Source organism: Coptis chinensis, chromosome 2, assembly GCF_015680905.1.
Source record: "Coptis chinensis isolate HL-2020 chromosome 2, ASM1568090v1, whole genome shotgun sequence".
NCBI lineage: Eukaryota > Viridiplantae > Streptophyta > Magnoliopsida > Ranunculales > Ranunculaceae > Coptis > Coptis chinensis.
This window is the reverse complement of record NC_141457.1, coordinates 69,221,956-69,237,762: the sequence shown is the minus strand read 5'-3', so window position 1 is coordinate 69,237,762 and position 15,807 is coordinate 69,221,956. Positions and strand designations below refer to the sequence as shown.

At 38.4% G+C, this 15,807-nt stretch overlaps 1 protein-coding gene across 1 annotated transcript; it reads left to right on the top strand.

Annotated features, from left to right (window-relative positions):
* The first annotated feature begins 9,871 nt into the window (after nucleotides 1-9,871).
* On the top strand, nucleotides 9,872-15,413 carry LOC147517436 (uncharacterized). Its single transcript, XM_086593586.1, has 5 exons — nucleotides 9,872-10,390; nucleotides 13,174-13,357; nucleotides 13,436-13,900; nucleotides 13,986-14,359; nucleotides 14,523-15,413. The coding sequence occupies exons 1-5, from the start codon at nucleotides 9,872-9,874 to the stop codon at nucleotides 15,411-15,413; spliced, it is 2,433 nt and encodes an 810-aa protein (XP_086449712.1).
* Nucleotides 15,414-15,807: the final 394 nt, after the last annotated feature.

Genomic DNA, 15,807 nt, shown 5'->3' with positions numbered 1-15,807 from the left:
AGAAGTAGGAAAGAAAATAAGGATTTCTCTAGTGTAAATATCTCGAAGACCTTATTTTCTTATACTTATCATTTTTGAATTTTCCATTCCATTTTCTTTTACATTACCGCCTGAGCACTATAACACCTAATAAAAACCTCTAGCTCAATTAAGAGTAGGATGATGTGATAATAACTAGTAGACGTGAATTCTCCACCTCGGCTCCTCTAACTGTCATTGAGTATATGAGGAAACTTGTGCCCACTGCACACTGGAGTTAGCAAAACTTTAGTGGAAAAATATGAGAGAATTTATACCTATGAAAACCTAAGTCGTCCTACTGTACAATGCACCTTAGGAGATTCTTATACGACGACCGCGTTATTAGACTTGGGGGCTAGTGTTAACTTACTCCCGTTTTATTTGTATAAACAAATAGGTCTAGACGAGATGCAACCCACTAAAATGACGTTGTAATTAGCTGATCGGTCTATTAAGTATCCTAAGGGTGTGGTCGAAAATGTGCTGGTAAAAGTTCAGGATTTTTACTATCCGGCTGATTTTGTCATCCTCGATACAGAAGTCGCTAACGACTCTGTCCATCATCTTAGGGCGTCCCCTTTCCGGCAACTGCCAATGCACTCATTAATTGCCGCGATGGTTCAATGTCCATGTCTTTTGGCCATCTTGCTGTTGAAGTAAATGTTTTTAAAACAAAGACACATTTACCCGATTCATCTATGGATGGAGAGGTTAGCATGATCGAGAGCTTTGCTCGAGATTATTTCAACAACACGTTCCCTGATAATCATATGCCCAAATTTCTTTCCTTTGGAAGTTCAGACTCTAACATTTTCATCCCTACACTAGTCGATACACATATTACGGATGAGGATGAGATAGATGACTTTCTCAAAGATATAGAGGACTATCATAGTAACGTGGATATAACCAATCTAGATGAGGAATTCGATGAGTTTCTTAGAGTAGGTGATGATTCACCCTAACAAGAACTACTTTGCACAACATCCACCTCGACTCCCCTCTTTCCACCCTTTCAAAGGAATCTCGAGTTTGCACTCGATCCTTTTGTTTCTTCTGTGCTTCATAATTTTTTAAATCCACCTAGTAAACAAATACTTCATAAGAACAAAGCATTTGACACCTTCATTTTCAGACTTGAAACAGTCCCTACACACACCATGAATGAGTTTTGTGCTAAACCCACATCCTCATTGTTTACATGCTTTCCTTCTACAACTTATCCATATCCACCATATTCTCCACAACCACTTTTCCACACTTATTCACTAGAACACCCTCTCGTTCAAAAATGAAAAAGAAGGTGCATGCTAGGTTACGTAATAGGGTTATCCGACTTCGCTTTCATTTCACTAGGTTGCGTCATAGGAAATCTTGGTGCTTGATTGTGTTTGGATATATTTTTTGTGATATTTATTTATGGAATGATCCACAACTATTTCGGTTGTTGATATATGATAAACTGCATGTTCATACATATGTTTAGATAAAGTCTCGAGTATCTGACTATAAACGACTCAACTTTTGTGTTTGGTGCATTTCCTTTCATTTCCATATATTGGTGAGTGCACCATTAAGGTAACTGGGCCCTCCCTATGGAGTGTGTGGCTGTAAGTACCGGATCCTAAGTCCACGTTTAACATAATTCACGTTTTCCACTCTTGCATGTTTTCTCGGATTTTTGAGTCATGTTTCTCTATGGGGTGAATTATGTCTTTCTTGTTTATTGTTTTTCATTATAAAGGTATATATATATATATATATATATATATTAAAGAATAAACATAGTAATCTAGGAAGTCTCTTGAATCTGACTTTAAAAGACCCACTGCTAAAAAACAAATTTTCTAAGCTTTGTTGTAAAAAATTTGTTTGGGGGTGGGGTGTTCGTGTTTCCGTCCTAGAATGTTTTATGTCCCATTAGAGTTGCTTAGGCCGTTTAATTGTATTTCGATCCGGGTTGACATAATCTTGAATTTAGAGTTCAATCGTTCGCATAACGTACGTCATGCACACACTTCAAGGTGTTTTCCACTATCTTATATGTCATCCACGGTCGGAATAGAGTGTTTTATAGATCATTGGATTGGAAATTCTCTCCTGATCATTTCCATATCTCATTCGCAAAAATCGAACCGGTAACGAAGCGGCAATTTTAGTTTGAAGTTTCGCGAAAAAATCGAAAAATTCAAAAATTTCGAATTAGGCTTGGGCCCAACCCGCACGCACCGGCAGCGCACCCGCGCCCTTACCTTTGCCCCAACAGCCCTTCATCTTCTCAAACCGCCATTATCAAACAAAACCAAAACTTCAAAACCTAAATCCAAAAATTAAACAAGAAACCTAATTAAACCCACGCCAACCATCAAAAATCCACTTCAAATCTTCTCTAAAACCAAACCACCACCAAATCCACCAACTTACATCACCAAAAACCCACGAAAATTAAAAATTTAAGTCGTCCGCCACCACCCGCCACCACCACCACCAGTTTGTTTCAGTCGGTCGACTCAAATTCCAACACCACATCCCATTTAAACCCCCACTACATTCCAAACACTAAAATGGCTCAACAACGTCGAATTTTGCCGGAGCAAGCTTTTATTGGAGACCACTTCGCGCCGTTTTACGGTGACGAAATGATCAGTAGAGACTGGAATAGCTTGTGGTACTCGATCGAAGCCTTTTACCACGAAGACTTAGTCCGACGGTTCTACAACACGAGGGAGTTGGAGGGGACTAGAATTTTTGTTATGGTGGCGAAGAGGAGGAAGGAAGTAACTACTGGCTTGTTGGTCGAGATTCTAGGCATTCCGCCTAGAATCCATCTGGATGTCATGTTACAGGAGTCCCAATATAATAGGGTAGAGCCGTTGATGCACGCGTGGCGATTCGAAGGAACTACAATCACGAGATCGCGTTGTGTTCGCCAGCATCCTCGAACCAACCACCGGGTAGATTCGATGGATTGGTCAGAATGTCTTGGGCAAGGAGAAGGTCAGTGACATCGGTCTGAACTGCCTCCACATTTTATGGATACTCCGGAGGGCAGAAGTCACGAAGTTCTCAGTATCTTGGAGTTTTTGCTTAGCATGATTAGGGGAGTAGGGAAGGCTGTTGCACCTCTCCCCGTGTTGATAACCAAGATCATCTTTGAAGTTGAGGCGACTCCGTCGATAGGTCTTACATCACCCTACACCGAAATCCTCGCATCTATAAGGATTGTGTCCAACGAGTTTGGAGGTTGCCTGAGGATAGGGTAGAGGACGAGGAGGATGGTGGAAATGAGAATGCCGAGGAGGATGGGGGAAATAAGAATGCCTCAGAGGATGAGGAGGACTTGACTTGTTTTGATGCGGATGCTCTGGAGAGGTGTTGGTCAGATGCAGAACGCATGGCCGTAAGTCATCGTGGCATGCGTTCACTCAACACTATCTGCAAAGACCTCCAGATTCGACAGGCTACTATCCATTATAACTTCGAGATTCGTACCCAGAGGGAGGACGAGTGGTGGGAACAGATGAGGGCCGAGCTAGAAGCTCGGCGCCCGATTCTGGGCGACATGCTTGCACGATTCCCACCTCACGGGGATTCTCCTTCCGAGGACACACCATCGAGGCACGAGCCGTCGTCGAAAGATCGAATGGTGCTGGCCCATCGAGCTTCGGGAGCCATCTCCTGGAAGTGCAGTGCCCTTCGCCGATCACCCGAAGTGGTTAGGGATAGTATCGTTTGATGTTTATTTGTAGTTTCATTATTGTTATTTATTTTAATATAAGTTTAATTCCGTAATTTGAATTTGTAGTGAAATGTACTTCGAATGAAAATTTTAATATAATGAGGTTATTTTCATTGTGCGTGGTTGTTTAATATTGATCCCACCTTCCCAAATTGTTTGGGGGTAGTGTTATCTATTCCAGCATGATTTTTATATGACCCTCGTTTTAGAAGTTATTGCGGAGTCAGGGTGAAAATATGGTCGTTTAGGCAAATCTATGAATAAGTATCATGGTAGGATGAAATCTCGATTAAATAGGTAGATTCTATCCTAAATTCAACCTAAAAGATACTAGGTTTGTTTTAGAATCAAGAATATGAGTTGTTTCCGTTTTCGGGTTTGGAAATTTTAGGATTTCCGGAAACTGCCGTAAAAACTTTTTGGCAACTTCCCGATCCGTTTTAGCAACTTAAAACCTATATAAACTTCATTCATTCTACACTCACAACTCACACTACACCTAACCTCCATCACTCACCTTTCACTCCCACGATTCCCACGTTTCGTCTAATTTTCCGATCTTCAGCACCTCGGAGCGCGCCTGCGCCCCAGAGGAGCGCACTCGCGCCCTGCATTTTTTTCAGAATTTTTGTCAGAGCGCACTCGCGCCCAAGGTGAGCGCGACCCGCGCTCAAACACTGGAATTCCAAAATCTTGAGCGCGCCTCAGCGGCCAAGTAGAAACACACTTTATACGACTTCCGTGGACCAGAAAAATTCCAGTTTGTCTGCGGGTTGTTCCTGGATCATTCGCAGCTATTTCAGAGCATAATTTTGAGATGACATCTCCTACATTGATACCGGAACAGTCTTTCGAAGATTTGTTCCAAAGTACTACTTACGGTACTTGGTTTCGCGAAGCGATCACATACGTAGGCTGGGAACCGCTTATGGTAAGACTTGATGCACTTTATTCTCCAACACTAGCATCTTATTTTTACGATAACTACATTTTCTTTGAAAGACCAGATGGAGAACAAGTGTTCTCCGTCAACATTGATAATGAACCAATGGAAATTACTAGGTTCTTGCTAGCATTTGTTCTTGGACTTGCTATGCCCGCTGAAATACAAGACCCATGGTGTTATTAGGTAGATAATATGTATGTCTACACTTATGAGTTTTTGCATGAGTCGTATGGCGCATGCATTTTCCGTATCGAGGACCAAGGGGAATATAACGTCGCTTTTGGTAGCCTGTCCATGAACATAGGAACTGTTATGTTTTGGATCATGCTAAACATTTTAGGGGAATGGCGTTTTTCTTCTGTGAATGATGTCACTTGCAGCGTCTTCCTTGCTTTAGCCACGGGACGTATGTGTCATGACCTTCCCCGAACCTTGATGTCTAGTTTAGCTCGATCCCATAGCATGAGGCATAAGTTCCTTCTTATGCCTGTTCTAATTTCCTGTATTATGCTATGTTTCTTTCCTATTTTTTATACACGTTTCACGGATTGGATTACGGTCGACACTGTAAGACCCACAAATAGTATTATTTGATCTTTCCGTGCAATGACTTGGCAAGGGTGGAGGATACAACCTCATCAGGTTGCACCCTACACCCCGTCCGACCAAGTGGCTCTTAATAGGTTAGCAATAATAGATGATAAATGGCGGGAAGCCTGGCAAATTATCATGGCATGGCAGGACGCGAAGGAACCTCACTTCTTTATAGAAGAAGAGGATGAGTAATACGGGAGGTAAGGTAAGTTTTCATTCTAGTTAGTGTCTGCTTATGTCCCAAGCAATTTCATTCTTCTTAACCCCATAATGGGTAGAACTCGTATAGAGTTGCGTCAGTTTTTATTTCCTATATTAGTACGTTCTAACTTTGTTTTGCGGATGTTCTCGAATTTCCACGTTTCAATGGTATTTTTCCTACCCTCTTTATTTAAAATACTTTGAGGACAAAGCATGCTTCTTGTTTGGAGGGGGCATAGAAACACGTGTAATTAAGGCATCTGTTAGGATATAGATATGTATAATATGCATTTGTTTTCTAGTTAAAATTTCAAAAATTCAAAAATATAAATAAATAAGTTATGCTATACACTTAGGAATATTGGTATTGTTTTCTTTCTCTATGCTCTTAACAATCTAGAAGTCTCACGTAGCTTTTGTATCAGAATAATTTTTAGAAACTTAGGTTAATATGTAGGTAATAATCTTTGCATCTATCTATAAATATATTACATGAGTATCGATGATTGTTAGCGATAAGTTTAAAATCTAGGCTAGAGTACTTATTCTACAAATCCTGTGAGAATATAGCCTAAAGCCTTATATGAGCGAACATTTGAGAAATAACACAAGGGAGAAGTAAAATCTGGATAGAGATATCACACGTCTACTTGCTTGATCACTAAACCATATCCTAAGTGAGAATTTAGGCCCTCTTTGGATCGATATAGCCAGAAATTCAAACCTATGAATTATTTTCCGCTAGTCGCCCCTCTGAGCCTTTCTTTAGCCTTTCATAAACTACAAATCCTTTACCCTGTTACAAAACAAAACAAAATTAAAAAAAAAATAAAAAAATTCAACCTACCCAATTTAGGTAAGTCTGAGAATAGAATGAGGAAGAAAGAAGAAGAGAAAAATCTGTGTAAACAAAAGTTAGTTAATTGCTTCAGAAAATAAAGAAAAGAAGTTTCCATCCAAAGAAAAGAAAAATAAAAATAGAAATAAAATAAAAACTCCAAAAAATAGAATTAAAGGAGTCAAAAAGCCAAAGAAAAAAAGAAAAAAAAATATGGCTAAGGATGGAAACAAAGTGTAGAAGCAAAAGTAAATAACAAGGTTTTCTCTAGTTACATAATCTGAAGACTCTATTATCTCGGACTTGTCCTTTTAAATATCTATTTCCTTCCTTCTTAAACCATCTCCTAATCCCCCAACACCACCTAATAAAGACCTCTAGCTCAATTAGGAATAGGTTAGTGTGATAGTAAGTGGCAGAGGTGTTTGATCGACTCAGGCTTCCTTGTTGTCATTGAGATTGTAAGGTAAAGTGTGCCCACTGCACACTGGAGTAGCGAAACTTGAGTGGAAAAATCAGAGTGTTGTATCTTGACTATTATTGTGGGAACCTACTTACGGACGCTATTCCGAGTTTCAGAAACGAACCTGCTAGGCATTTCATAGTATTACTCATTGTATATATGTTTATTGTAGATGATTGATTATTATGCATATATTAGCTTAGGTTTTGACTTGATTACTCTATATGCATTGCTAGTGAGAGGTATAGTTAATTTAGAGCATGAATAAGGAAACAATAGTTTTATTTCTTAGTCGTTGTAGTATAGATGAAGTTTGTGAGTACCTTCACTGGAAATATTGTTTCCTTATTGCATTGATCATAACTCGTCCACTAGGGAATTTCTAGTGGTTTTAGGCCTTGTTGCATATGATCAATGCAATCGCACTCAGCGAAACGAGAGTAGATAGAACTCCATTTTTGGTCACTTATTCTAATTTCTCATCTTTGCTTGAGGACAAGCAAAATGCTGTTTGGGGGTGGTTTGATAAGAGCCCAAAACTGTAGTTTTAACCCTCAGAATCATACTTTTAGACCAATTATGTGAGTAATAATTAAGAGTTATTACTGATTACGTGTTTTTATGCATTTCAGGCTTCAAAGTCCATTATGTGCAGAAATGTGCCACTTTAGCGAGATAAAGGAGCAAAGGTCGGTTGCTAAGGAGTTTTGTGATTAAAGGCCAAGATTCAAGAAGACAAAGCCTTTCTAAAGCCCGGTCAAAAGCTGAAAAGTCGACGCGGGCAGAAACAACACTCAAAGTCAGCAGAACTTCCGAAGGCCGTATCTTTGGACTCAGACCTCGGAATGGGGCCTACCTTATGTCAAAACGACCGGCTCGGAAAGAGCTTTCCAATGGTCTAAGCCTTAATCCAATCCGAGGAGCAGAAGTGGACGAAAAGTCTGTTGAAGCCAACTGTAGCTGAAGAGGCTTTTTTGGACTGAAAGAATTGGGTTTTGGGCCTGATTCTCTGGCCCAAAACATGGCTCCAAGCCCATGCACGATTTTTGGATCTGAAAGTATAAAAACCAAAGCTTCACTCTTTGTTAATGGTAGCTAGTTAGACCTAAAACTATAGATAATTATATATATAGTTTTCATGTAATAAAATTAAGTTTAGTTTAATTTCAATTATTGTTTTAGATTAAACTCTTAGAATCATTATTCTTCATTAGTTTGATAAATAAAATAGCTAGTTTGTCAATTTCGATTCTTGTCATTTACAATTGTTTAGATCTAATTTCCTTTATTATGTAGATAGCTAGACTTAGATTAGTTAGATTATTAATTTAGTATTTGAATCATTGTTTTATTATTCATTAGATTAATAAAATAGTGTTCTCCATAAGTTAGTTTCATTTCCATTAATTGTTTAGTTTCAATTCGTAGATTCAATTAATTGTCATTATTAGTTTAATTCAATTATTGCATTAGTAGTTTTGAATTGGGTTTAAACAAGCAAAGTTTCAATCTTTATATCATGTCTTGTTTGAATTCCATTGGGAATGATAGCGTGATGATTCTCGGCTAAACCTCCATTGAGGGGGTTGAGAAGCCTTGATGAAAGCTTAATTTCGATTATCGTAGAGTCGTCGTAATTTCCTTTCCACTCTAGAAACGATTAGTTCACCATGAGAATGGGTTTAATCGTTCACATACTAGTTATGAATTGGTAGAAATGCCATGTGTAATTAGGGATTAGGAGTAACCATATTGTTCTGTGAAGCAGTTCAATTTGGATTACTGACGATTAAATCGTTAGTAGGATTAAGTCGAGTTAAGGTGGAATCAATCCCCCTCTAACTCCTCATCATAGAATCAACGTAGCATTCCCATAGTAGTTCTAATAGTCGACTAGTTGCATCTTGTGGGTAGTTGCATCGTAGTCAAGTTGCCACTTCGTAAATCTCTCATTAGACTTTAGAGTTAAGAGCACTTATACGTAGAGAACACAGCATGCGGAAGGACTAGGTGTGGAACGAATCACTCTACTCCACTATATCTCATAGGATTGAGAGTAGAATCTTTGATAAAATATTGGCACGTAAATAGTTTTAGTTTACTTACGTTTTGAGTTTCATCGTTCATTTCGTAGGTAAACTATTCAATTTTATGTTTTATCATTCCTCAAGTGGTTACGCACAGAGGTTGGGACTGAGATCAACGACTTGGAGCGGCCGAATATGGATGGTAAGATGATTACAGAAAAGGGTGGCCGGAGAGACATACACCGCGGCAGGTAACTTGTTTCTTTTACCATTATGTACATAATTGACGGACGAGTAGTGACTCAGCCGTCAGCCATAGTTACACTAGGGGCAAGCAAGCCTTGGCTCAGTCCTTAACAGAGATGTATGTGGGGACAGATTGGGATTGTCCCTAAAATATACGTCGTCTTTATGTTTTACCTAGTTTCTTGTCTACCACAATCGATCCCCTCAATCGAGCATAACATTCACATCCGCATGCCTCTCTCACCTAATGGAACCACTCCGTGCATAGTTACCCTAAGCGGGATGTCGCATACAGGGTAACCCCCACACGGACGCCAAAACTATGTGAGTAAGCCTTTATTATTAGGCATAAAGTATCATGCGTCTCATTCTGAATTGACGACGAGATAATCAAAGTCATCATTTGGCTACAAAGGCTCCAAGTTCCCTTAAATTCACATTCTCTTAAAAATACATCTTTCATATTTATCACAAGAGTTGTGGTAGCTAAGAGCTAGGATTTTTGTTACGTAATTTATTCAAATATCGTTCATTTATTTCTCATAACCATTCTTCTATATCAAGTGCCAATAAAGTATATTACACCAAACACCACGTTTGAATATATCTTCCATTCCACTTTATCACGTGCCAATAAAATATATATTGCACTAGACATATTTGAATATATCATGCATGCCACATTTAAAATTGTCTTAAATTTATCTAAAGACATTGTCAAAGTATTTCATAGCAACTCAACCCTAAACATGAGAGTCACTGTGAAGAGTTAGTTTGGGAAGAGTTCAAGAAGGCGATGGGACTACCAGTCACTGTGAGAGCATCCCATGATGAATGGCACTACTTAATGCGATTAAGCAGAGCGAATACCATGGTGTCAGAAGTGATTAGAGCTTTTACATGTGCAGCAGTGCAGGCTATATGGACTGAGCGAAATTGGAGGTTGAAGAAAAATCGTTTTAAAGCAGCTGATGAGGTAAGTCAAAAGGTCCTAAACAGTATGAAGATTTACATGGGAAAAACACTAGAATCAGTCCAGGAAGATGTTGGAACTAAAGTGTTATTGGCAAAGTTGGGAATCGGGGTAAAAGTTATACATAAAGAGGAAAGGTGGGTGAAATGGGAAAAGCCGGAGGTGGATACAGTGGTCCTTAACACTGATGGGTCGGTGCAAGAGGGGGTGGTGGGCTATGGAGGAGTCTTGAGGGACAGCTATGGGGAAGTGATAATGGCGTACAGTGGCAATTCTAAGAGAGTATTGGTTATCTTTCAGGAGCTTCTCGCGGTTCTAAAAGGGATGGAAGGTGTGATACAGGTGAGCATTAAACGGCTTCAAGTGCAATCGGATTCCATGCAGGGGGTCCAGATCTTAACTAAAAAAGGAAAGCCACCGTGGTACTGTAGGAACTTGGTAGCACAAATCCAAGCTGTGAGTATGGAGTTTGATCACTTATCCTTTGTCTATGTCTTCCGGGAGGGTAACCAAGTAGCTGATTACCTAGCGAAATCGAAGAGAGAAGAGTGTAATGGTTTTTTGCTCTTTATTCCCCCTATGGATAAAAAAATGCATGTATTGACCATGAGGGATAAAGAAGGAATTTTGTACTTGAGAACCTGATATATAAAATGTTTGGGGACTGAACCCCTAGTTATTTCAAAAAAAAAAAAAAAATCCTAAACATGATGCCAATTTTATTTACGTAATCATTCCACAAAAATATTGCATAGAGGACACACATCTTAAAATAACAATGATATTATCTTATATATAAAGCGGATACTTGATTTTTTCAATTAGTACTCGTATTTCCGGTTTTAGGCCAAAGTTTTTAATCAAAAGGGTACCGAAAAGTTGGACAACCACTTTCTTTTTACTCTTTACAGAAAGGGTAAATTGGTCATTGGACAAACAAAATTAGTTACAAAATCCAATTCTTCAAAAATCAGTTCGAAACGATTTGTCATTTCGTTTCCATCTTTCGAGAAACACTTGAATACAGAGCGGTGCTCACTTTCTCTTATATATCTCTCTCTTCCAAGCACAAACGATTTGGAAAATCAAAATGCACTCACTTCTCACTTTCTATACTTCCTACAATGAAACTCGCTGGAATTTTCGTTTTTGAAGACTCACAACATCCTAATCCAATTTTAAAGGTAGAGTTTTCGAGTAATGTTTTTGTATTTTTCTTTCCTTAATCGATGTAGGTTTGAAAGGAACTCTGTTTTAGCACTCCCACCTTCTGCAAGGGTTTTTTCGTATCGTTTTCAACACTTTTGCTACACTCGTTTCTATTTTCTCCTTTTGTAGATTGATGATAATATCTAGGCTCATGAGTTTAACTTCAGCAGTAATCATCCATCAATGTAAGTTTTTTTTTTTTTTTTTTTTATTGGAGTTTTTAAAATTCCATCATTGTTGTCTTGCCTAGATACATAATATGAATTAGATGACACATATTTTGTGTTAGTCTGTGGAATTGTATAGGCTACCATATGGAAGTCAAAGAAGAATTACGAATGTTTTTGTTGTAATGTGTGGAAAACTTCTGGGCATGCAGCAGTGATTCTTCAGAAGGAAGGATTTCATTGTGTTACTGATGTTATAAGGTTATTATGTTCTTTTTGTATCCTTGGCTCCTCAAACCATGTTTTATTTCCTGATAGCCTATTTGACTTTCTGTTTGGCAGATTTTACTTTTCAAAGGTTTTTCTTTCTACAACTTCAAATGAATATAATGAAAATGTTTATCTAATTCGAACTTCCAATGGGTCCGAGTTTAAAGGATGTTCTCATTTTATTTTATTCTCTAGAAAAAAAATATATGACTCAAGTCCCATAACCCCCATTAGATGATCATGGTTGAAAATCATCCATGTTCATCCAACATAAATTTGTTCCTATTTCTAACGTTATGATTGTGGACACTACAACAAGAAGCCATCCAAGCCATCCCATTTGTAATAGAACATGCCAAGGACTTTTGCGTGTATCGCACCTGAATTATTGAAGTCTATGAGAAAAACTATAATGAGTTGGTGATATATATGTACTCTTTCAGGATGCGCTTGCTAGAGATGGTGCCTATTGAAAACCCTTAAAGAGATTGTGGAAATACATGTGTGACTTTTAGTAGGCTATTTCTTGGGTCAATTTGAGATACCCCCCTGTTTGAGAAGTTTTTTTTAGATACCAACCCCCCCTGTTTTGAAAATCTAGAGAGATACCCCCAACTAACGTCTCCCGTCAGTGAATTAGTTTCTACTGACCAAAACACCCCTGTGTCCATTTGAGGAGTTTGCCAACATGGATTAATTGTCCACATAATCATTTAAGTAGCACCATTGATCTAACCAACGGATGTGATGATTTAACCGTTATAGAGTTTTACAGGGGGGGTATCTCAAATAGTTTTACATATTACAGTATGGTACTGTTATATACTGCAATATGGTAGTTAGAGATATGTAACTTAAGTTGTCATATGCAAAAATGGTACTGTTTGGCTCTATGTTTCCGAACAGAAGGTTTGAGTAGTCTATAGATGTATGTTGTAAGAAGTGGCATAACATATAAATATGACAATTATAGTGTCATATCTACTCGTAAAGCTTATATACGACAATGTATAAGCTGTGCATGACACTGTATAAGCTATGCACGACACTATATAACAAAGAAAGTTTACATACGACAATGTATAAGCTTATATACGACAATGTATAAGTTGTGCACGACACTGTAAGGTTAGGTATGAACATTCACTATTAATAATTCAATGGTATGAACACTGAATGTTCATAGTCCAACAAAAGTATGAACATTCAGTGTTCATAGTCCACTAGGAGTATGAACACTGAATGTTCATGGGTCAATTTGAGATAACCCCTTGTGTGAGAGTATGAACATTCAGTGTTCATAGTCCACTAGGAGTATGAACACTACATATGTTTCGTTGCAATAGGGCACGACTTACATGTCAACAATTTTATTGTTACTTGCTACAAGTAAGTTTCTGACTAACATTTTATAATATTTTGTTATATACATATTTTTTAATCCAATTGAAAACCATTAATTTCTAATTCCCTTATTAGATTCGCCCAGATGATCCATCTCTTCTGCTCCGTAGTGGTCGTCTTTTACAACAATACATAGTCGACAACTATGTTAAAATATCAACTTTAAGATTGAGGTGGATACGTGATCACCAGCAAGAAATAAGGGCTGAACTTTATCAAGGATTACAAGACTCTTTAAGTTCGGGGGAAGTTCATTCAGGTACACATTGAGTTTTGAAACTTATTAAAATTTAGTCAAATGGAAAACCTTACATTCATTTTTTATGTTAAATTGAAGGCAATGTGGGGAGAAAAACAATTTTGCCTGCAACTTTTCTGGGCTATCCTCGTGACATGCATTGTCGATATCATGATGCTATGGCATTGGTTCAAAAGTATGGAAGACCAGATTTGTTTATCACAATGGCGTGCAATCCATCGTGGTCAGAGATCGAAGATGAGTTGTTAAAAGACCAGGTTCCAAATGATCGACCCGATTTGATAGTCAGGATTTTCCGTGCCAAGCTCGAAGAGTTGAAAAATGATATATTCGTTAAAGGAATCCTTGGAAAAGTGGTTGCACATGTTCATGTAGTTGAATTCCAAAAAAGAGGGTTGCCTCATGCACACATCCTTCTAATCCTTGATGAGGCCGACAAGTTAACAACTGCAGATGCTTACGACAAAATTGTTAGAGCAGAAATTCTAGACCCGACTATTGGGCCAGAACTATATGAGATTGTAGTTAAACACATGATTCATGGTTCGTGCGGTAATATTAATCCTAATTGTGTCTGCATGCGAGATCAAAAGTGTACAAAAAATTTCCCAAAAACAATTCATTCCAGCAACTAATCAAGGAAGCGATTCTTATGCTACATATATGAGGCGGGACAACAACACTTTTGCAACTGTTAAGAATCATGGTCGGCATTATCGTGTTGATAATCGCTGGGTTGTTCCTTATAATCCATGGTTATTGAAAAAGTACAATTGCTATATTAATGTCAAAATATGCTCGAGTATTAAAAGTGTCAAGTATTTGTACAAGTATATTTACAAGGGGTCAGACCGAGTAGCGATGGAAGTGACGTCGACAAATAAAGATGAACATGATGAAATAAAGCGGTATGTAGATGGCGTTGGATTTGCCCAAAGAAGCCCTTTGGAGAATCTTCGATTTCCACTAAGTCAAATATACCCGTCGGTTTATTCTTTGCAAGTACACTTGCAAAATATGCATGAAATAACCTATCAAGGTAACCAAATTTTGCGAGGATGTTTTGGTGATGATAAGAACTCTCGCCGCGATGTTAACAGAGTTTTTCCGACTGAATAGCGTTGACGTTGCTGCTAGACAATATCTTTATCATGAAATTCCTTAGCATTATGTGTGGGATAAGTCGACTAAGCATTGGCAATCAAGAACTGCACAGAATCGGGTCATTGGAAGACTATTTGCAGTTTCCTCTATGGAAGGTGAGCGATTTTACTTGAGGCTATTGTTGAACCATGTTAGAGGGCCAATATCATATGAACATATGCGAACTATTGGATCTAATATATACCCTACATTCAAAGAGGCTAGTGAGGAGTTGGGGTTGCTCGAAAGAGACAATGATGTTCGCCAATGTTTGCTTGAAGCATCAAGAATGCAGATGCCAAGTTCTCTACGGAAATTATTTGTTACAATTCTGGTTTATTGTAATCCTATCAGAGTACGTGATTTGTGGAATGAATTTAATAGATGTATGGCCCAAGATTACGCCTTAGGGAGTTCTAACACAACCTATGTGACAAATCGTTTACTAAGCGAACTTAAGTTGTTGTTGGAGCAATATGGACAGACAATTTCATATTATGATTTACCTCAGATGAGTGCTGACAAAGTTGACCAAGATGATATATCAAGTTTGGTCACAGAGGCACTTTCTATTCCTGTTACTTCAGAAGATCTTTCTTCTCTCAGTCAGCTTAACCATGAAAAGAAGATTGCTTTTGACCAGATTCTTAGTTCTGTGCAGCAGAGGAATGGTGGTGTGTACTTCGTTGATGGGCCTGGGGGGACAGGTAAAACCTACTTATATAAGTCTATTTTAGCAAAACTCCGTAGCAACGGACAGATTGCTATTGCAACAACTACATCGGGAATCGCTGCTATCATGATGCCTGGAGGTCGTACAGCCTACTCTAGATTCAAGATTCCAATTCCAATTACATCCACTTCCACTTGCAAAATAAGCAAAGCTGGCAGTTTAGGCAGTTTGTTACAGTAGGCGAGCATACTGATATGGGATGAGGCTACCATGGCACATCGTTATGCATTTGAAGTATTTGAGAAAACTTTGAGAGACATTACAAACAGTGATTTACCATTTGGAGGGAAAGTTTTTGTAATGGGTGGAGATTTTCGCCCAGTGTTGCCCGATTGTTTCTCGTGGTTCAAGGGAAAAAACTATTGATGCATGCATAACAAGTTCTCCACTTTGGGAGAAAGTTAATGTGTTACGTCTACAGGAAAATATGCGGGCTAAAAACGACCGCGCCTTTGCAGAGTTACTCATGGCCATCGGCGATGGGATTAAGCCAATTATTTGTGAGGATGACATCATTGAACTGCCAAAAGATATTGTCATTCCGTGGGAGAATGAGCATTCACGTCTTAAGATT

What these genes read in the sequence shown, in the direction of transcription:
- LOC147517436 (XM_086593586.1), top strand. Translation starts at nt 9,872, where the DNA reads ATGGGACTACCAGTCACTGTGAGAGCATCCCATGATGAATGGCACTAC. An exon ending in GGATGGAAGGTGTGATACAG is followed by an intron (nt 10,391 to 13,173) that starts GTGAGCATTAAA and finishes TTCCCTTATTAG; the next exon opens with ATTCGCCCAGATGATCCATC. An exon ending in TTCGGGGGAAGTTCATTCAG is followed by an intron (nt 13,358 to 13,435) that starts GTACACATTGAG and finishes GTTAAATTGAAG; the next exon opens with GCAATGTGGGGAGAAAAACA.